The sequence below is a fragment of the Acanthochromis polyacanthus genome, chromosome 22, assembly GCF_021347895.1.
Source record: "Acanthochromis polyacanthus isolate Apoly-LR-REF ecotype Palm Island chromosome 22, KAUST_Apoly_ChrSc, whole genome shotgun sequence".
Lineage (NCBI taxonomy): Eukaryota > Metazoa > Chordata > Actinopteri > Pomacentridae > Acanthochromis > Acanthochromis polyacanthus.
In genome coordinates, this window is record NC_067134.1 from 16,382,104 (window position 1) to 16,404,925 (window position 22,822).

Below are 22,822 nucleotides of genomic sequence, written 5' to 3' on the forward strand. Positions count from 1 at the left end.
GGAAATATTGCTTTACAGGTATTCAAATCAAGATCCCAATTTGCTACTTATTTTTCAATGGTTAAACATGCTGCGTGATGTAAAATTAGTATCATAAATGGAATATTGATTTCCAGTTTTCTCTATGTATGCTTGGCTGCGAAATTTTACAATATTTTGCCTTGATCCCCAAAAGTCTTACAGATTTAGAATAGAATAGAAAACTCTGTTGATCCCCTAGTGGAAATTCTGTTGTTATAGTAGCAAGCAAAAAAAAGTACAGTGACCACCACCTCAGTAGAATAATATAAAACATAATAGAAGTATAAATATAATAGAAAAATATACTAAGATACAAAATGCACAATAAAGTGTAAAATATGGGTAATTCCAGAATTGGAGGACATTTTACATCCCACCCATCAAATTTCAAATAATCCATGTACAAAATACTAAAACATGCAGTTGTTATGTAAATGTACATGTCCTGAGACCAAGTCTTTAAAAAAAAAAAAAAAACTAGGAGAAAAGAATGCTTGTTGGCCAAAACTGACCCTCCAAAGGGTCCAATCCAGTCCGTAGGACAACTTATTAAAGTGCAAAAGTTACAGAGAAAACATTAACTGCAGATTCTAAATTTGCAAATCTATAAATTTAAAAACATTTCTAGACCATGACAAGATCACAAAGTAAATAAAATACTAGATTGCTCATTGTTCTTTTATGGTTTTGTGTCTAGTTTTTGCTGTTTAGTGTTTCCTTTTTGTCTTGCTTGTGTTTTTTGTCTAGTTTTGGTCATTTATCCGTCTTTTCGTCACGTTGTTTCGTCTAATTATTTGTTTCTTTTTTGTTTTATATTGTGATGTTTGCCCATTATTGCCATTTTGTGTCTCGCTTTTGTCATTTTTTGTCTTGTTTGTGTCATTTTTTTGTTTCGTTTTTGTCATTTCTCCATCTTTTTGTCGCTTTGTAACTTTTTGTCCAATCATTTGTCTCTTCTTTGTTTTATATTGTGTTGTTTGTCCTTTTTTTGTTATTTTGTTTCTCGCTTTTTTCATTTTGTGCCTCTTTTTTTCTAATATCTGATCTTGTTTTTGTTGCTTTTTGTCTCTATTTTGTCATTTTGATCATAAAGTAAATACTATAGTGTTCAGTTCCAGATACTGAGACTCAGACTAAATATTTTCTTCTGTTATAGATAAACTATGATCTGTACGTTGTAATGTGTAAATGATAAACTGAAGCACAATGGTGTTGAAATCGAACTTATTTTTCTTCAGAAATTTCAGGTTGTTCATAATGTTTTGTAAAAGGATAATTCCTTAAATGTGAATATTTTCAGAACGTACTTTTTTGCACTAAAACAAAGGAAACTTTTGTAGTTGTGGGTGTTTACAGATTGTTATGCTGTGATTTTACTGCAGATCAAAATGGGCTGAATGTGACCTCTCAACTAAAAATGAGTTTTACACCCCTGCTTTAGGAGGAAGCTCATACTGAGTCATGGATGGTCATTTCCTCCAAACCACCGCGGGGTGTCGCTGTGGAACTTCACTCGTCCTGCTGCCACCAGTGCCGGGGCGCACAGCCCTGGAGGCGGTGTGTGGCTCTTTATTGTTCCAGCAGAACGCTCGGTGCGCGGCTGGCCACATTTGTTTCAATGGCTGCCGCACAGAAACCACGTCCCACCTGAGAGGGAGCGGTTCAGCTGCGAACACAGGAGCCCCCCGAAGCCCGAAGTTAGCTGCAGAGCAGCGCCGTGTGCGGAATAAAAGCTCCTTTACTGACCGACAATCTGTGGATCCTGGAGGAAGAGGGGGTAAGGAAATCACGCTATCCGGATTATGAAGCGAGGTTACACGTAGCCTCTCTGCTTTTCCGCGTTTGGAGCACTCTGGGGTGTAGATTTAGTCAGTTCTATTGCAATATGCGCGCCGGTTTTGCTTAATAAATGCGTTTTCTTTTTAAGGCAACAGTGCGTAATGCTTGATGAGCCTCATATCCAGAGTATTAAGCTCGCTTCCACTGCAACCAGCCTGTTCGTTTTCCTAATCGGCTGAGCTTTAGGAGTCCAGCAGAGCTTCTTTTACTGGAAGCTTAATGACACGCAAGGATTCTCCAATAAGTGCTCCTGCATTTTCACTAAACATTTAGTAGTTTTGGCTGCTTTGTCTTTGAATATTTTACATTTTTGTGCAGCTTTTCATTTGAGTTACTGCCCTGTTTTGCATTAATAAGACATTTCCACCAAACCTGACAACAACCTAGGATTCTTTTCTTTCTTTTAATCAAGTCCCCACATGCACATTAATACAGAACACATATATACACACATACACATATTAATCAGTGTTGACTGTGAGCAGGTTGCTTTAGCCTACTGACATCTTTGCTGTGGCCTAAAGGATTACTCTGCTAACCTACATTCTGGGGCTTGCACTTTGCCAACTGTAATGCAACGTAACTCTTGATGTGTGCCGTAGATTTTTAGGTAGGATGAAGGAGATAGTGCAAGCACATGACTTTTTCAAAAGCTGCTATCATGATCACTCACTGAGGCCAAAAAAAAAAAAAAAGAAGCACAAATTGGTGCTTAAAAATTCGCCAGAATGTAGGAAATTCAGTGTTTCATGCTGCAAACTGCTGCATTCTGCCTCCAAGATCTACACCCATGGATACATAGAGGTGAGCTAGTGAATGAGCACCTATTAGGTGTCAGCTGACAAGCAAATGCCTTTCATTTATTGATCCCCCCGAGGGGCGCTTGCGCCTTTTTTTGTATCCCTCCGCCCCCTTCAGAGGTCAAAATTCAGGGTCAGCGAGGAGGCATCACAGACGCTTCATTTTTCTAATGGTCTTTGGAGAATGGGTGGTCTCCTTAATCGCCACGCCTTCCTGCTGCCCATTTACTTTTGCAATCAATATCTAACAGCAGGATTGGCGTCCACTCGCCTCCTTTTTCCACAATAGAAAGTCTACAGGGGGCAGTGGAGCTGCTTAATGGAGGGTGTCACCTTGATAAAACGTGCCATCAAGCACAATTGTAGTCTATAGGTGTAGGCGTGCTGGGTTGTAGCCTTGATCTCACCTGCGCTTGTAGCCAGCGTCAGTAAGAAAGTGCACACAAGTAGCTCAGTCTGGTTCACAGCTGTATTTTATTGCATTTGCACGGAGCTCCGAGCTAATCTCGACTGCCTTTTTCAGCTTTTTGGTGGACTGTTCCTATCTGTGCATGTGGATCCAGTCATGACCTTGGAGATGCATGTTGCCTGGCTGTTCCCAGAACTGTCAAATACCGCATATCCCACACAGCTAAGAACAGGATTTTGCCCACGTGGTCGCTTTGGTCTGGGAGTAGTTAAGTGGGTCGACCTCGCATTCGAAACGTCTACAACCTTGATTTCTTGTCATTTATTTTGTCTTTTTGTGTGTAAATCTAAAACCTGTCTTAATTCCAGCTCTTTTCCGCCTCGCTTGTGCTGTTCTGACTCCAAGGTTGTAATTCAGCGTTAGAGCTAAATAAAGATTAACCCATTGTTTGATTGTGTAATCAGTGACAATTCTGGTAATCCATTAATTGTTTAAAGAACCCCTCTGGTGCAAATCAAGTTAGTTTCTTTCTTTTTTTTAACCTTGTTAGCATGTCCATATGGTGTTTTGTTTCCTGCGAGATGGCATATCACAAGCAAAATAAGCCCCGTGGTTGAGCATTTCCACCTTAAAAGTCATTGTGGTTGACCTGGTGTGGACATATGAGTTGACATTAACTTCATAAATCTAAAGAAAGATGCAGTGTGGAGTCATATCTAAGACATTTTAATGCAGTAAAGGAATAGATTCATGGAGAAAAGCATCTAAATGTGTAACTTTGAGGCACATAAATGAGTTTTTAGAGGTTAAAACAATCACTGGAGTATTTTTTTTATAAAGAAAATGCCAAAATTCACAGATTCTAGCTTGTGAATTTGGATATTATTCCGAGTTTTAGTTTTAATTTAGAGGTAGCAAGCTGATTATCTGTCGGTTTTCGACTGCGGTTTGGAGGACTTTTGGCAGATTTTTAGAACAAGACCTGTAGAATAAAGTGATTTTGATGATATTTCTGATGGAACCACTTTCATAGCTTATGACTCTGAAAAATGCTGTAATTTTTGCTATTTTTAAAAACAATAACATGCACTTTAAACCTGCTGGCAGCTGCTGAGGTTCAAAAAGTTCATAAGAATAATTGCAGTGTAATTTACTCAATGGAAAGGACAAAATATCCAAAAGAAACACTGGTATCAACTTTTTAGTTGGCTTCATCTCATGATCCTCTTATACTGCACAGTTTCTTTAGAATATGAGAATTTTCATCTAGTTTGTATAAAACAATGTCAGACTTGTTTATTGAGACATTATGTCAGGCACTTTCCGTTTTAATATCATTTTCATTTTTGCAGTAGTACCTGTTTTAAATCAAGTTAACATTATTTGTACAGCACATTTGAAAAACTACCAAGGCTGACCAAAGTGCTTTAAAATACAAAACAAGGCATAATGTGTGATGAAGTATACAAAGCAAGATAAACAAGGATATATATCAAAGTGTCAACCCTCAACGACAGTTAAAAGCCAGAGAATACATATGTGTCTTCAGTAGGCACTTGAAGGTATCAAGAGACCGAGCAGTTCTGAGCGGTTCCACAGAAAAAGCTTGGTTGCCTCCTTTTCTAAGTCTGGATCTGGGAACTTTGAAGGGCCATATGATTGGCCGACCTGAGCAATACAACTGGAGCATGGAAGTGTAAAAGCTCAGATAAATAAGAAGGTGCCAACTCATTTAACACCTTAAAAACAAGCAATTAAATCTTAAAAACAATTCTGAAGCAAACAGGAAGCCAGTGGACTGAAGCTAAATCTGTAGTGATTTGCTCTGGTTTCTTTGTCCTTGTTAGAACTCGGGCAGCACCATTATGCAGTGGTTGGAGCCAGTGAAGAGACATCTGATCAATACCGACATACACAGAGTTGCTGTATTCTAGTCTAGATGCGATGAAGGCATGCATGACTCTCTCAAAGTTGTTGTGGGACAGATGGGGCTTGACTTTGGCCGACAGTGTTAACTGAAAGAATCTGGTTTTGACAACAGAACTGTTTTTCTGTCCAAAATCATACCCAGATTTTTTTGAGGAGGGTCAATTATAGATTTCCAGAGGGCCAAGAGAACGGACGCCGTCAACTATTTGGTCTGGACGGCCAAAAGCAACAATCTTTTGGTTTTGGTTTCATTGAGTAGGGCTGCAACTAACGACTCGTCGACGAATCGTCTGAGCACGATACGTCATCAAAAGCGGAAGTGAACGCGCAATGCAACAGAAATCTCCGTCTGACCGGAGCGCGGAACACGGACGGACGTCGGCGCTGCATCGTGCGTATATTATGTACGCATGATGCAGCGCGGATGTCTGCGTTTAGATACAGCTGTATAGTAAACGCGGACATCCGCGCTTATGATAGATCACGGATGTCCGCGCTGCATCATGCGTACATAATATATGCACGATGCAGTGCCGATGTCCGTCCGTGTTCCGCGCTCCGGTCGTACGGAGATTTCTGTTGCATTGCGCGTTCACTTCCGCTTTTGATGACGTATCGTGCTCAGTCGATTCGTCGACCCCTCGTTAGTTGCAACCCTAATTGAGACAAAGAAAATTAATGTCCAACCATGATTTTAGAGCCTCCAGGCAGTGTAGTAATGGCTGGAATGAACTATCAGTTTTAGGTCTAATTGGTAAGTAAATGTGGACATCATCTGCAAAACAGTGAAAGGAAATGTGTTTCTTAATGTGTAGCAAAACCAAATAGTGACATGTGCTGATTCCTCACAACAAAAGCATTACAGCCAGATTAGTGACTTTTAACATAAAGTTCTTCTCCAAAGATGAACTTGCATACAGACATTCACATCCGATTCCCAGGGCCTGGCTTCCCCCTTACAAACTCTTGGGAAACTTTCAACTAACACCAGTTCAAAGGCTGCTAGAGAGGCCTCGGTCCCTCTGAGTTAAAGCCGAGCTGCTGGAAGCTCCCACAGTAGCTTCCTTTGTGCCTGTGCAACCAGCTCGCTCTGTATTCCAGTCTTGCACAACTAACTCCACATTGAACCCTCCCAGCCTCCACACTGAGGACATGATGAAACTGCCACTCTTCAGATTTAATTGGTGGTGAAAATGATCCCCAAATTTACAAGGGGTGTGTTCCTCTCAAGCTCCTAAATCAGTCTCATGATTTCATTTGTGATGGAAAACTCTCGGTGGAAGAGGCTGTTTTGGGTTTTCAGCTCCCATTTGGTTCCTTGTTGATGAGTGTTTGTTGAAAGAATGACGACTGAAGGCAAACTAACCCGGCTGTCTGTGTTTAATATCATCCACAGATGTTTGCAGGGTAATTGGCACCTGGCTGCTAGTGAATGATTAGGTAGAGCTATAAAACTAGTTCTGCAGTTGACACTTGTTTTGCTTTGAAGGGTGACTCGGGGAGAACCGAGTGCAGACGGAATATTTAAGCACCCTTCTAAGAAGAAGTCATTTTAGTATTTTGCTAAATAGACCAAGCAGAGCTTTGATTTCAGCGCAGTGGGGAAGTAGCGCAAACGGACAAACGAACGTTCCCATAGGTGTAATGAGTAACTTGAATGTCAGGTCCCTTTATTGTCGGGTCACTTCCTTGGCTGGGCTCCAGTTTCAGCTTTTGTCACTGAGGTGAGGAGAGATAATAACCTGTGTGTGCAGGTGGCGGGATTTGGGAGGATAGTATTGTTGTTTTTTTCTCTGTCTTTGCAAGTGTGTTGCTGAGTGAATTGTTGAGGAATAATATATATATAAAAAAGAAATAATCGAGGTCTAAGTTTAGACATAAACGTCTCCGTTAAGTGTGAATGATGAAGCTGCTGCTTGTTGTTTATCCACTAAGTCCACTTTCTCACTGAGGTCGGAGGTCAGTTCCCTTGGAGCTCGGAGGCATTCACTGACTCCGTGTCATTTCCGGACTCAAACTGAAAGCTCTGCAATTTGGGATTGAACTTTCTAACAAATTCTTAACTGAAAATCAGCAATTCTTTATTTGATATTACTAGTAGAATCATAGAAATAAGACATGAAAGTGCATTAGAAGTCAAGAAAATAGATTGAGCATCTAAGAGAAAGCTACAGTAAACAATAGAGCCAACAGTGCGAGCAGACCTCAGGTGTTCAGGAAGTTTGTTCCACAGATGAGGAGCACAGTAGCTGAATGTTGCTTCACTAGTCTTTGTTCTGGTTCAGAGAACACATAATAAACCCGTCCCTGATGATCTGAGGGCTCTGGATGCTTCATATACTGTAGTTCAATAGGTGAGCTCTTCCTGGAGGCCATTAAGCATCACATAAGTCTCTGTCATGGTGCCCTTTGCTAGCGAGATGCTCTCTGTTTGCTAAAATAGAGTTGCTTGTAGTCCAATGCACTGCTTCCATTTGTCACTACAGTGTTAAACAGGAGGAAATGCAAGTACGTCTTCAGCTAATTGACAATATATTTTATGATATGCAAGTCTTTCATTTTCTGCTTTATCTGTTTTAAGCAGTTAAATTATTTGCTAGTTATTGTCTTGATTATAAAATGATGGAAAGTTGTGGGAGCTGTCCTTATGCCCAAAATGATGCCCTGAAGTTGCTTTATTTGCTTAATCAAGTGTATTCTTTTGTTAGGTCTGTGCAAATCAGTTTTCTTTATCCCATTAATTGTTTCAGCTCTACTCTTTTGCCTGAATTAGCACTGTATCCTCAAAGTAGACACTAGTCCACAGAGGCTTTACTACAGAGTCACTGCACTTCCTGTCTTAGACCACAAATAACACATGAGTTTTACCCTCCAGATTTGGGTGAAGGAAAGCTGTATTTTTCAGGCACATTTAGAGGACACTCTGGAATGGTGGGCCTCCATCAACTTGATGACACACTGTAGCTGCTCATGAATTTTGGAGCTAACATTGGACACTGAGTGCAACACATTGAGGGTGGATATTTGCCTTCATGGAGTCTTTAGCATGCACTCGGTCACCTCTGCCGACTGCACCGCCCATTTGTCCCTAAATATTTACAGCAGTCTGTTTATGTTAATGCAGAGTTGCTGGTAAAGAGGGATATTATTTAACTGTGGCTCATCCTGTGCTGAATTTTGAAGGCAAATATCAATAGAAAACGTACAGAGATTCTTTCTAAATGTTGCCATATCTGTACTGACTGACTTTTCTTAACACTTATCAGCTGACAGTGATACGATTCTTTTGCAGTAAGCTCATGCTGATTGATTTATGTAGTATATGTCGCCTACAGCACTGAAAAGTAAAGCCAATGAAGTGCCTTAAAACTGTGTTTTCTCTAACAGCCAGCAGGGGTCGACTCCCCTGGTTGCCAAAATAATTCTAACTATAGAAGTCTCAGAAGAAAGGAGCCTACTCCTCATTTGTTTTGCTCCTCTGTAAACATTTTCCCAATGAGTTTTTGGTCTCAATTGCTAGTTTTTAGCCTCATTCAGTACAGTATGATGCTAAATTTGCAAATTATGCTCATTATGGTCCCATTTAGAGTAAATTAGACGATAAAGCAAGGTGGGCTTTTGTGTGGAGTTACTGGTGATTGACAGGCCGGTGTGTGTTTAATCCAAAGTAGAGGCTTCAGAACGGTAGCACACAAACCGATTAAGGTTGCTACGTCCATATTTTATAGTATTTTACACTCTGTGGATTAGTGGTGTTTTCACTATCGAGTGCTATTGAGAAGAAAGCTGATTTTAACCTGGTGACTACAACCTGGCAATAAGCATAATGTCCCACTGGTCCCGAATGACATATTGATTTAATGGTTTATTGACAAGAAAATCCTCTGCACTTGAGCAAATGTCACTGAACTACAGAGAAAACTGCATTTTCATTAGGGGTTGAGTGATGTCTTCTTTCAGTGTTTATATCGATGATGAGTAGTATCAAGGATGTTTGGAGCAATATATATTTGCAGTGAGTAAATAAAAACCTTGTCAAAATTCTGAATAATGCAAAACCCAACACCAAACTTTGCTGAAATACCTTACTTTAGTTTTACATCAAAAACTTTATTTTTTTCGATATTTATCCTTCAATGCTATTACTGGTGTTTAACCAATCGGATAGCGCTGTGGGTGGGACATTGCTTTGCACAGAGAGAATGAGCTGCCAAATAATGCATTTTTAAAACAATTAGTTTTATCTTGAATTGATTTTACACAACAGATAATCTACAAAAAAAAGCTACAGTTCGGATCCAGTGAGCTGGTAATTACTTGGCCCCTAATTTTCATCTCTCAGAAAGCAAAGAAAATTGGATGTGACTGTTAGTAATTTCTCTGCCAGTGCACTCACACACACAAACTTGATTGGGGCTGAGGAATGCTGCAGACGGCGGATTAGTAATTGTGCTGGTGTGCAACCATCGTCCCCGCTTTGCCCCTCGACTGTCTTCTGAAACATTCCTCAGCCGTGATGTCACCGACTGTCTGCGGGGATATTTATTGTCTGAGGTTGAGGTTTATCAAGTGTGGGATGGAGGTAGGGGAGGAGGGGGAGGCGCTGAAAAGTTTGTGTGCTTGAGAGCCGAGTGGGGGTGTCGAGTGTCTATGTGCGCTCTCGGACCGTATCTCATGCGCCCTACTTGTGAAGCTTTGATTCAAGTCTGAACTGGCCTCAGACGGAGTCCCGCGTTTGGCTCGTGGCTGATGCAGTAAATCCCACCTGCATGTGGTGGAGCTGGAAGAAGTGAGTGTCTAGCAAGGTGTGAGACACGTCTGTCTGCCGCTTTGTGCATCTGGCCAAACTCTACGTTTGCCTGTCTGTGGTTTATACACTCATTTTCTCATCCAAACTAATAAAAAATCACCACCGAACAACTCGCTGACTAAATATCTTGTGGTTTTTACGCTCTTCAAGGCCAATTTAACCCAGACTGAATAAATGTGGGAAGATGTTTCACACATTTCTTGGACTAATTAAAGATTGGAGTTTCCCTTCAAGCAAAGTTTTCTCCGTTGAACCTCTTACTCCCTTTTAAATGAGGTAAATAGTGTATTTATATTCACATTTATGACTGTTTGTCCTCATTTAGAGGTTGATGGAGCATCTCTTCATATTTATGCAGTTAGCGTGGGTTTCTTAAAATGCTAATGCAGTTTTTAGTTTAACAAACACCCACAAAAAGGATTTAAAATGCCTTTATAAGGAATATTGGAATGCCTTTCAAAGGAAACTGTATAAACAAATTTACCCTGCGATGTGACGTAAGTGTTCTATTTATGATGAAGCTTGGATGCTGGAGGAAATGCCTGATCCCTCCTGTTTAAAACTGTCCAGTATGTATTTAGGAACCCTGAAATCAAGAATACCCCAAATCACAGACTAAAGAGCTTTGCTGGCTTGAAGCACATAAACAGATGCAAATCTTTCCTTTCTCCACCAGACGTGAACAGAGGTCCCTGCAGCTCAACAGTCCTTTCCTGCACCGTCTGTCACCATGGTGGAACCAGCCGATAGGCCGTCCACAGCCGGACAGAGGCTGGGCGCCCCGGAAAGCTTTGGGGTGTCGACCCTGGAGCCCGGCCGTCGTCCTCCTGCTCAGCCTCCAGGGCGACTAGTCTCCATACGGGTGCAGATGCTCGACGACACACAGGAAGTCTTCCAGATATCGGTGAGTCATCTAATTTGGGGATTTTGTTGATACTTCTTGTTTAACCCAGAGGGATTTAAAATGAATGTGTGGGAAGGCATTCAGGCCCCGTTTACACGACAACGTTTCACCCAAGAACGCAAAAGTATTGCCTCTGCCTTGTTGGTTTTACATGACAACAGAATGAAATAAAAACCTGCATAAACACTGGAATGCTAGAAGGACTGAAAACGCTGTAGTGTGCATACCAGGCCGGTAGTCGGAGATGTAGCTTTGTAGAGGTGACCACTACCCGTTCCTCCACAGACCAGAAAAATTACAGCCGTCAATGTAGAGGTGGCCTGATTATCTGGCGTATATATCGAATACGTCTTCGCTGATTGCAGTAATGGTGCAAAAATGCACTCTTTGCTGAAGGAGATTCAATACATTCAGTAGACTCAACAGCACAAGCCTAACATGGTAGTCCGCCATTGTTTCTGTTGTCATCTGATAACTGTAATGTTCTCGGGTGTCTGAGGGAGAACGTTTGGTGTCAATGAGGCTTGAGTTGCAATATCGCAACGCTCGGTAGATTTATCTGATTGCAATTTGTTTCTCTTCCCCGAAATGAAGTCCAGGTTGACTGTTTTGAAACAGGAGAGGAGATCTGGCTTAAGTTCAACTGGTGCTTGATGCATTTCTAGAATATGACCTGTAGGGAGAAGTCTGGACGTAGCAGGAGCACTGGGAGCAGAGTGGTTTTTGCTTTTTATAGGTGCAATCTGGGGACGCTAGTAAACTATTCACTTTTCCGTCAGAAGTGTTCCTGTTTTTACTGAGGTGAACCCTTGTGGCGGATGTTTGTAGCTGCACTTGAACACTTTTCACCTGGTTATTTATTGCATCTGTTCTCAGAAAGCCAGTTACTCAGAAAGCCTCTTGGCTAGTTGTGATCCTGTTGACACCTTCAGGCTCGTAATAAAATGCAGGCATACTCCATCATAAATTATGATGGAGATTAATAAATCCAAATATGCAATAAATCCAGATTTGAAACTCACACCGCTCTCTGGGTGGCACAGGCTTAAAGTTAGCTGTCATGTCAGTATATATTACCCAAGCTTTTTTATCTGAGGAATCTGTCATTGAACACACCTCTGTGTTCTCCTGAAACCTGTTGGATAACATAAATGTGCCACTGAAGTGGTAATAGCATGTAACAGAAGCAGCTCCAGAGCGACTATGTTGCCTTCAAGGCTCAAATGAGATGTTGAATTCCAACATCGCTGTGCTCTCATGTTTGATATTCACCGACCCGTTTGTCCCTTGCTTCACTCTTATGTTAATAACTGATCCAAAAGGCAACAAAAGAGGTGTCTTTTATCACTGTGGGTATTCAAATGTGTTTCCTCAGCCCTTCTGCAATCCGTCGCTAATTGTTTCTCCAAGACCATCCCTCCGTATGTCCGTTCACCTTGAGTCTTATCACACATCTGTGTATCTCCAGGAAGCGGGAAAGAAGCCAGCTTCCCGTCTAAACATGCCCCACCTACAGTCCCCGATCCTGCTTTACACACAGAAACGCTTTATACGGCCTCTGTTTTTAGCTCAGTTTCTGTTTTCCAGCAGCTTCTGCTTTCCTGAGCTTTGATTTTATTCCGACACCGAGCTCCCTGGATGCTTAAAAATGCCATTCTATTGCTCCATCTGTCTCTTGTGTCGCTATCTGTCCGTTTTCTACCCCATCGCCATCACATATAACTGCATGTTGTTTGCATATTCCATTCAGATTGCGCTCTGATCAAGCATTTGCATGTGTTTTGAATTTCTGTTTCAGCTTGAGCATGTCAGGAGTGTGTGCTAGCGTATGAGAGAGGCTGGCGGTGTGTATCTATGGAGCTCCCTGACTTCCTAATGCTGTTTAGAGAAAGGGTTCCTCTGAGACGCCGCTCTGCCAGCGGCTTTAATGACATCGGTGCTGCGGTGCTTCGGCATGTCATCTCCGGGCGGAGGGACGGACCAATTTCTGAATTAATGTGAGCCGCAAGCTGACAGAGCGTTTGGTTTCGTGCCCTCCTCGGCGATTTGCATGCCTTTAGAAAACCCAGCTGCTGTGTTATTATCAGCTTTATATTTTAGGGAGGTTTTTTTGTGATGATGATTAAGAAAGAATCCGGGAAGAGTCGCTCCTCTCAGCCGGCTTGTCGAACATCCAGAGCTGCTGGTCCAGGGAGCGGTAATTGGCTCTTGTGAAAATGCCAAGAATGTGTGTGGTTGTCGGAGCGTCGGTGTCTGTGGCCGAGTGGACAGTTTGACAGGATTTGGTGTCATCTGCATGCGTGTTTTTCTTCCAAATTTGAAATTGACGGCCTCTTAAATTGATGTAAGAATGCAGAGCTTGTGGTTCTCCACACAGCAGCAGCACGACAGGACCTCTTCCTCCTTCTCTTTCTCTGTGCTCTTCCCCTTCTACAGCCACTAAATATACTCATAAAATAGCCTTAGACCACAGAAAGCAGAACATATCAGCTTACAATACCAGCAGGATCCCATAATACAGTACTTAGATTTAGATGAAGGTAGAAAAGCGCTGAAAGTGAACCACTGACAGTTGTTTTCACCACTTAATACAGATGCAGTCTAATAAAGGAGCCATTGTGTTTCCAGCTTGACTCACCTAATCTGTCTTTTCCTGCTACAATGCCTCCCAGTGTATTTGTGCAGTAGGTGTAGTCTAACGTGTGAATCAAGAGATAAGCCTTCAGCTTACACCATCGCTGGCACTTGATTGGGCATTTTCTCCCCAGCAGAAGGTTCAGTCATTAACCGGCCTGTTATCTGAAAACCTCAGCCAGAAGGCAATAAATGTGAAAGCTCCAAAACATGTTTTTTTTTTCTCCACACTTGCAGTAACTGTTGGCATACCAAGGAAATGTTGTAATGTTTCCTAGAGCTTTTATAGCAGATTTTTGGATTTCAACCTGTATTATTGTAAGTTTGAAAGATTTAAGTGACAAATTACAAGAAAGTACATTTGATCTCAAACCCGCTGATCCTTTATTTTGGGTTCAGGAGGAATTTTTACACAAAGAAGACCTCACAGCTCATTCTTACCTCTTGCTTTTTTTATGCCAGTTTGTTCTTCATTGATATTTTCTGTCTTTTTCCCCTCAAACTAAACTAGACCCATACTTGTGTTACATTCATCTTCTGTAGTGCTTTTCATTTACATCGATTTTTAGGTCTTTTTTTTATCAGTCTTTGTAAACATGTTAGTATGTGTTTTGCCAGTACAATGTCGCTAATTTTACTTTAGGAAAGCAGTATGAGGTAGATGATATTGGTAACTATCTGCCAGTGACACTGTTAACATTAGCGCTTTCTCAGAGATTTTAGACTGAGACTTGTATTCATGGTCACCAAAAAAATGGAGGACAAACTTCTGAATGTGACTTTTATTGTAAGCCATGATATTTTACTAGATCTAACCAAGTAGTGTTTGTTCCTGACCAAGCAGTACTATATTTAAATGCATTGTTTTGGGTACTGTATCTAATCAAGTAATGTTGGTTCCTAACCAGGTAGTTGTGATTCCTTGCTCAGTACTTTTTGTTCCTAACCAAGTACTTTCTGTTCCTAACCAAGTACTTTTTGCTCCTAACTAAGTGGTTTTTGCTCCTAACCAAGTAGTTTTTGTTCCTAGCCAAGTACTTGTAGTTCCTTGCCCAGTTGTTGTGGTTCCTTCTCAAGTACTTTTGGTTTATCAGTCTAAACAAGTAGTTTTACTTCCTAAACCTAAACAAGTAGTTTTGGTTTCTATATCTAGATTAGTAGTTTTGGGCACTATAGCTAATCAAGTAACATTAGTTCCTTACCAAGTAGCTTTGGTTACTAAATCTAATTTAGTAGTTTTGTTCTGAGCCAACTGGTTTTAGTACCGAGCACAGTTGTTTTAGTTACTACTCAAGTATTTTTGGTTTCTAAACCTAACCAACTAGTTTCTGTTCCTAGCCAAGTAATTGGACTTGCTAAATCTAACCAAATACATTTAGTTGCTAACCAAGCAGTACAATATCTAAATGAGTAGTTTTGGGACTATCTTGGCGTATGTCTTCAGTGAAGACATGTTTCTTCGATCCAGGTGGTTGTCATTCAGTTCTCAGTCTTTCATCCTCCAAAAATCTGTGTCCTTCTTATATTTCTAGTTTTTCTAACCTCACCTGTATCCTTGTAGCTTAGCCGCGCTAGACAACCCACGGCAACGAATTTAATTCTCTGCCAGGGTGGGTCTAGTTACCCTCCATAAGGCTCGAGGCTGGATTCTCCTAAAACTGGCCGGACCAATCACCATGAAGTGTAGAGTCAGAAGGCGGGCGTAACTAAGTGACGACAGAGGCGCGACGATTCTGACAGAAACAACCGGCGCACAATAAACGGTTGTCTTTCGACTCGGCTTTGGCCACAGCCCTTAAAGATTTGAAGCTAAAATTCAACTTGAAAGATAAACAAAGGACGGCACTGAAGTGTTTCATTGAGAAGAAAGACGTATTTGGACTTATGCCGACGGGATATGGCAAATCCTTAATTTACCAGTTGGCTCCGCTGGTTGGGAAGCTAATGGGACTTAGCCACAATCCGCCGGCGCTCTAGGAACTCCGTCAGCCTATTCGTTGCGCTGATTGGTTGTATACCTACCCAATTGCTGTGATTTGAAAGACAACCTTTTAGTCCGCCTCCCTCCCTGTCGAGCGGTCCCAGACCCTTGTGCCTTCAGAACATGGGTCTAGCGCGGCTTGGCAAGTATCCTTGGGCTTTCAGTGAGGAACATGGAACCCACTCAGCACCGAGAACCGACTCTGTCAAAGTGGAATCCGTTGGATCAAAAGGAGACGGACAGGGTTACAGCCGGACTCTGCTGTTTTTAGTGGCACCAAGCCTGAAAACCATTAACGACCTCCTCATGGGGGAAAACGGGCTTGTCAGTGAAGCATTTGTTCATTGATATTTAATATTCCTATAGTTTATTGTAATTTAGTTTTTTCCTCTGTTGTTTGAGCTTCACATTACATGAATAAAACATTGTAAGACGACATTGGCACACTCTGCATTAGTGACCACTGGAGCTCAGCTTCATTATTAATGTGAAGCAGCTGCAGAGGAGCGCCTGAGTGCAGAACATCAGTGCTCACTTCCACCTGGTAAATAATTAAAGGTAGAGCCGTGTATTTGCATGCACGGTGAACAATGGAGGATGTGTGTTGCGCATTTGCTCGGAGATGTTTGGACCTGTTTTGATCTTCCATCTGATTCGATGTCAGTGAAACCATTCAGTCTATTCTTGGGTTCTTTCACCAAAACTCCGACTGCAACTGCATTTACCTCCTCTCCGGTTTGGATACGCACGATAGCTTTCAGCACCAAGCAGCCACAAATGTCTACACTCTAGACCCAGGCTGAAATTGTTTGCTTCAGGTTAACTTGAGCTCTTGGTTCAGGTCATTGAGGGGAAACAGAATAATCACAACCAAAATAGTTTCACAGCATAATTGGTCTTTAAGTTTAATGGAAAATTGGAATAAATCAGTCCTTTTTAGGTGTTTTCAGTGTCATACAACCACCTTAAAGGATCTTACTGTGACCAAATCCCATGAAAGGCCAGAAACAACAACGAATTTATCTGACTAACAAGTACTTCCTGTGTAGACTGATATATCCTGTTCCTCTGCGCCAGATCTCCTTTGTTCTACAGAAACAATTCAAAAAGCATTGCTGCACTGAGTGACATGTTCCTTTACTACCAAAACATGGCTGTTAGAGTTTATTGTCATTCAGTCTCAGATGCATCGATGCGGATTAAGACGAAAAACTGTTCTCGGTGGAGAATTTCCGCAGGTTTTTCTTTTGGTCTAAGACTGAATACTTGTGTTTTTCAGAAACTACAGTGACTGTATAGCTTTTTTCACCTTTCACAAAGTTGAACATACAGTACCGTTTGAAAGTTTGGCTTCACCCAAACATAATTGCACAAGGGTTTTCTAATCATCAAGTATCCTTTCAGTTTTTTTTTTACAGAATCTGGTTAGTGCAAAATTATTTCCTTTCGGGTGCATTTTTAAGTGATTTTGATAATATATCAAAATTTTAAACTTAGATTTGCATGCAGTGCATTACAGTCGAGTAGTTCATGGACCATCGGGAATTCAAAGATCGGACAATTCTTTGTGCCTTTATAGTTGTCCCGCTGTGAAAAATTATGCGATTCTGAATATTTAAAAAAAAAAAAAACAACAGGCATTCCTTTAAAGCCTGTTGGGGTTGTTTGGGTTCAGAGGATTCAAATGACTGGTTTTGTTCTTTAAAAACAGCAGGAAAGCGTTCTCGGTTCTGACAATCCCTATCCTCATCACAGCTATCTGTATCCTCTGAGCCATGATTTGCACACATCTGATCTCTTATCCGCGATGCCTGCAGTTCCTTCATTTTCCTGCTCTGGCTCAGGCTTCATTATGGTGACGGAGATGAAGTCCTGCTGATTCCTCAGGGAGCCGTAGAGCTCCGTTAAGCTCGTCCCCCCACGGACCTGCCCTCATGAACAAATCTGATGAGGCCTTTGTAATGGTTCACAATGTTAAGACCCGTGTGTCCCGGTAGAGTCTCTTTCTCATGTCTCTAATTTAATACTCAGTATGCTGCTTTTTCGTCCCCGGTGTTGATGGATGGTGTCTGATTATTTAATATTCCTCTTGTACTGTCTTGTCCAGCTGACTTGACCTTAATCCCTCTAAGACCATCCAGTGGATTAACACGGACTTTCTCAGTGGAGGCTTTAAAAACACACCATCCGATTGCAGGAGTGACTTTTTTTTTCCGTGTGTGTGGGAGGGGTTCAGGTGCAATAAGATCACGGTGAAGGTTTTGATTGGATTTATGAACTGCATCGCTCATGTTGGTGTCAGTTTAAAAGAGAGCTGATGAAGGATCCAGGACTGGAGGGGAGGCTGCTGAGGATTAAACTGATAGAAGTGCTTTACAGACGACATCATTGATGGACTAGCGGCTCCTGACGCCGATGATAAATGAGCTATGAGTCCCCTGACGCATTGTCCAGAAACTCGCTCACACGCTCGGTCTCTAGTTGACATTTGAAATGGATGGGCCTTTGTGCTGTCGGCTGCCTCGGGAGTCGATGGCACATGTGGTAGGAGCAGATATGGAAGGAATCCAGTCGCACCTTTTGTTAAAAAAGAGAGAAGGAGCAGCGAAGTTTCAGAAATGTATCATTACACTGTGTTAACAGGAATTTTCTCTGTGAAATTGAGCTTCTTGTCAGTTTTTATTATGACATGTAATTATCATTTTCAGGGGTTTTGGCATCTTCAGGTCCACATGCACTGTAAAAAAATATAGCTGCATTTTTTACGTTTATGTATTTTTATTATCTTACAGAGATTCCCCATTTTGTTAAATTACACATAACTAATGTAATCATGTAAAAAAAAAAATCATCAATTTACCAAAATTATTCATTTATAGGTTGACTGCAAATAAACAAACGAATAATCGAGCTAACTGTGTGTAAAATGCCCACATCAGACATTAGTAAATCAAACAATAATTTATTCTTTGGCAATATTCAAAAATATTAAAATCTGCACTATTTTTTTACTGTATTTAAATTAGCAAAAAAGCCATAATTTAAAAGAAAATAACTATATAAACTGTCACTTTGCTTTTTTCCGTTTTCCAAAATTACATGCAATATCTAGTAAACAACAAAAAATTAAAAAATAAAAATTATTTATTTTTTAAAAAAAGGGCCAAAGTTGTACATAACGTCCACATCAAAAATCTCTATTTTTACAATTAACTTTAATTCCTTTCCAGTGTGTGAAAATATCATTATTTCACTGACATTTGCTGTTATTTTAAGCAATTATATGTTTTTTAAACATTTCATTCTTCCACTATTTTATCACAAATCCTTTCCTGGTGCTCATGCTGCCAGGTTTTCACTGTTTTTTTTAAGTGATTTATTTTATTTTTTTATTAAATCCAGGCACCTCTAATCGACTAAAAACCCATTTCAGTTGACTGTGTTGGTCCTCCTCCACAGCAGCGCTATGAGGGCCTCATTGTTGGACTTCCACCACTGAGACTTTGGCTGTTTGGGCTTAACAAGAGCAGAGGAAATTAGTTTTAATGCTGCCTTCCATTAGTGAATTAGTATGCAAAGAGCCAGACTGTTGCAGCTTTGTCCAGTCCTGGATATTTTTAAACTTCGGGTTGCGCAACAGCCTCTTTTCTCATAATTTGCACATATCTGTACGTCTTCTCCTGCAGTTTTTTTACCCCGAAGTGCCGCATTTAAACTTCCAGAGAGAGTACGAAGTGATAAGAGATGAGAAAATTAGTGTTTTGGAGCTCAGGCTCGTGTTTCCTTATGCGTTTTAAAGTTGGCAGTTAAGTTGAGTGTGTGGGTAAAACCAAGGTGATGTTTAGAGACGGTGAAGTGTATTTATTTGAGGGTGAGGCCGTGTGATCTCTGCAGGCTTGTGACCCGTCGACTGCTCTTCACCTCCAAACCTCCTTCTCTGATCTCCCAAATGATCTGCTTCTTTTGTTCTGCTTCTTGGAGCGCTGACAGAGCTAACAGTGGTGTTGGCAGGACTCCTTCATCATCACGCTGCTCTCTGTGTGTTTAAACTGCCAGTCGCTGCTCAGTCCAGCAGCACGCTAAACCTGCACTGACGCTGCTTACGTGGACTCACCAGGGCCTCGTTAAACCACATATACAGTGAGAAAGTATTCGGCCCCTTCTCAAATTCAGTTTTTTTAATATTCCCCCACTTAAATGTTCAAGACCATCAAACAAATTTAAATGTTAGATAAAGATAATCAAAGTAAACACAAACTGTAGCTTTTAAATGGAAAAAAGCTATCCAAGCCCAGCTGGTCCTATGTGAAAAAGTAATCGACCCTCTTGTTAAATCGTGAATTAACTGTGGCTAATCGCATTTTTTTGGAGAGCGAGTTCAATTTCACCCAAGCCTGATCACCTCCAGACCTGTTAAATCAAGAAATCACGTAAATAGAACCTGTCTGACAAAACGAACTCGGCCATAAGGTCTCTCAAAGCTGCAATAAAAGAAATTCAAGAACAGATGAGAAATAAAGTAGCTGACAACTATCAATCTGGGAAGGGTTGCAAAGCCATTTCTAAAGCTTTAGGACTCCAGAGAACCATGGAGAGAGCAGTTACCCACAAATGGAGAAAACGGAGCATTGGGGAACCTTCCCAGGAGTGGCCGGCCGAGCAAAATTACCAAAGAGCACAGCAATGACTCATCCAGGAGGTCACAAAGGAACCCCGGACAACATTTACAGAACTGCAGGCCTCCCTTGCCTTGGTTAAGGAATGATCCCCGAGACTTTTGAGAGAATATTGAATGAACTGATGAGACGAACTTGAACTTTTGGAAGGAGTGTGTCTCGTCACATCTGGCTTAAAAGTAACGCAGCATTTCAGAAAAAGAACATCATAGCAACATTCAAACATGGCGGTGGTGGTGTGATGTGGTCTGGAGCTGCTTTGCTGCTTCAGGACCTGGACGACTTGCGGTGATCGATGGAACCATGAATTCTGCTCTCTACCACAAAATGTTCGGCCGTCAGTTCATGACGTCAAGCTGAAGCGCACTTAGGTTTAGCAGGAGGACAACGATCCAAAACACACCATCAAGTCGACTTCTGAACGGCTTAGAAAAACAAAATGAAGGTTCTGAAGTGGCCTTGAATCTGATTGAAATGCTGTGGCTTGACCTTAAAAAGGCCGTTCATGCTCAAACTCTCCAGTGTTGCTGAATTTAAACAATTCTGTAAAGAAGAGTGGGCCAAAATATCTCCACACAGATGTGAAAGACTTATTCCCAGTTGTAGAAAAGGCTTGATTCCTGTTGTTGCTGCTGAGGGTGGCCCAACCAGTTATTAGGTTTAGGGGGCAATTACACACGTGGACAAAATTGTTGGTACCCCTCAGTTAAAGAAGGAAAAACCCACAATTCTCACTGAAATCACTTGAAACTCACAAAAGTAACAATACATAAAAATTTATTGAAAATTAAATAATCAAAACAGCCATTACTTTTGAATTGTTGATTAACATAATTATTTAAAAAAACAAACTAATGAAACAGGCCTGGACAAAAATGATGGTACCTCTATAAAAGATTGAAAACTATTTGACCAGAGTGACATGATTACCTCAGGTGTGTCATTTAATTGACATCACAGGTGTTTCCAAACTCATAATCAGTCAGTCTGCCTATTTAAAGGGAGACAAGTAGTCACCCTGCTGTTTGGTGAAAAGGTGTGTACCACACTGAACATGGACAACAGAAAGCGAAGGAGAGAATTGTCCCAGGACATCCGAAAAAAAATGATAGACAAACATCTTAAAGGTAAAGGCTATAAGACCATCTCTAAACAGCTTGAAGTTCCTGTGACAACAGTGGCTCATATTATTCAGAAGTTCAAGACCCACGGGACAGTAGCCAACCTCCCTGGACGTGGCCGCAAGAGGAAAATTGATGACAAATTGAAGAGACGGATCGTTGGAATTGTATCCAAAGAGCCCAGAGCAACCTCCAAAGAAATTAAAGGTGAACTCCAAGGCCAAGGTACATCAGTGTCAGATCGCACCATTCGTCGTTGTTTGAGCCAAAGTGGACTTCATGGGAGACGACCAAGGAGGACACCACTGCTGAAAAAAACTCATAAAAAAGCCAGACTGGAATTTGCAAAAATGCATGTTGACAAGCCACAAAGCTTCTGGGAGAATGTCCTTTGGACAGATGAGACCAAACTGGAGCTTTTTGGTAAGGCACATCAACTCTATGTTCGTAGACTCAAAAACCAAGCATACGAAGAAAAGAACACTGTCCCTACGGTGAAACATGGAGGAGGCTCAGTAATGTTTTGGGGCTGCTTTGCTGCATCTGGCACAGGGTGTCTTGAAAGTGTGCAAGGTACGATGAAATCTGAAGACTATCAAGGCATTCTGGAGAGAAATGTGCTGCCTAGTGTCAGAAAGCTTGGTCTCAGTCGCAGGTCATGGGTCTTCCAACAGGACAACGATCCAAAACACACAGCCAAAAACACCCAAGAATGGCTGAGAGAAAAGCGTTGGACTATTCTAAAGTGGCCTTCTATGAGCCCAGATCTGAATCCCATTGAACATATGTGGAAGAAGCTGAAACATGCCATTTGGAGAAGACACCCATCAAACCTGAGACAACTGGAGCTGTTTGCTCATGAGGAGTGGGCCAAAATACCTGTTGACAGCTGCAGAACGCTCATTGACAAATACAGAAATCGTTTAATTGCAGTGATTGCCTCAAAAGGTTGTGCAACAAAATATTAAGTTATGGGTACCATCATTTTTGTCCAGCCCTATTTCATTAGTTTGTTTTTTTAAATAATTATGTTAATCAACAATTCAAAAGTGATGGCTGATTTTGATTATTTAATTTTCAATAAATTTTTATTTATTGTTTCTTTTGTGAGTTTCAAGTGATTTCAGTGAGAATTGTGGGTTTTTCCTTCTTTAACTGAGGGGTACCAACAATTTTGTCCACGTGTGTACTTTCTCACACAGGGCCAGGTAGCTTTGATAAGGTTTTTTCTTCCTTAATAAACAAAATCATCATTTAAAAACTGCATTTTGTGTTGACTCTGGTTATCTTTGTCTGATATTTACATTTATTTGATGATCTTAAGCATCAAAGTGGGGAAAATATGCAAATAAAAAGAATTTGAGAAGGGGGCGAATACTTTTTCACAGCACTGTACGTGTAAATGCTTTTATTAGCATGAACATGGATACATCAAGTCATGTGTGCCCTCCACTTCCACACACTCCTACTATGATTTAATTACAGCTCTACTAAAATAAATATTTAATAAGATTTGCAGATGCGGTAACATCCCCTTCATGAGAGTCTCTGAGATGAGGAATGAGCACGACTAAATAATGTATCGGCTTTTTTAAAATACATGAACAGATGATGTGTCCTCTCCACCGCAGAGCTGCACAGAAATATGAATCAGGAAAATATGTGACATATGCTTCCAAAAAATTTCCTCCCCCGGAA

At 41.1% G+C, this 22,822-nt stretch overlaps 1 protein-coding gene across 2 annotated transcripts in view; it reads left to right on the forward strand.

Moving 5' to 3' along the window:
• Positions 1 to 1,542: 1,542 nt before the first annotated feature.
• Positions 1,543 to 22,822, forward strand: part of LOC110965668 (FERM, ARHGEF and pleckstrin domain-containing protein 1-like) — an 80,745-nt gene continuing 59,465 nt past the window's right edge. The window contains exons 1-2 of one of the 2 annotated variants that reach the window (XM_051943451.1): positions 1,543 to 1,798; positions 10,485 to 10,712. In XM_051943451.1, coding sequence (XP_051799411.1) covers positions 10,539 to 10,712 — 174 coding nt within the window. In that variant the 5' untranslated portion in view covers positions 1,543 to 1,798; positions 10,485 to 10,538. The remainder of the gene's footprint in view (positions 1,799 to 10,484; positions 10,713 to 22,822) is intronic. The other variant, XM_051943452.1, reaches the window with a different exon arrangement.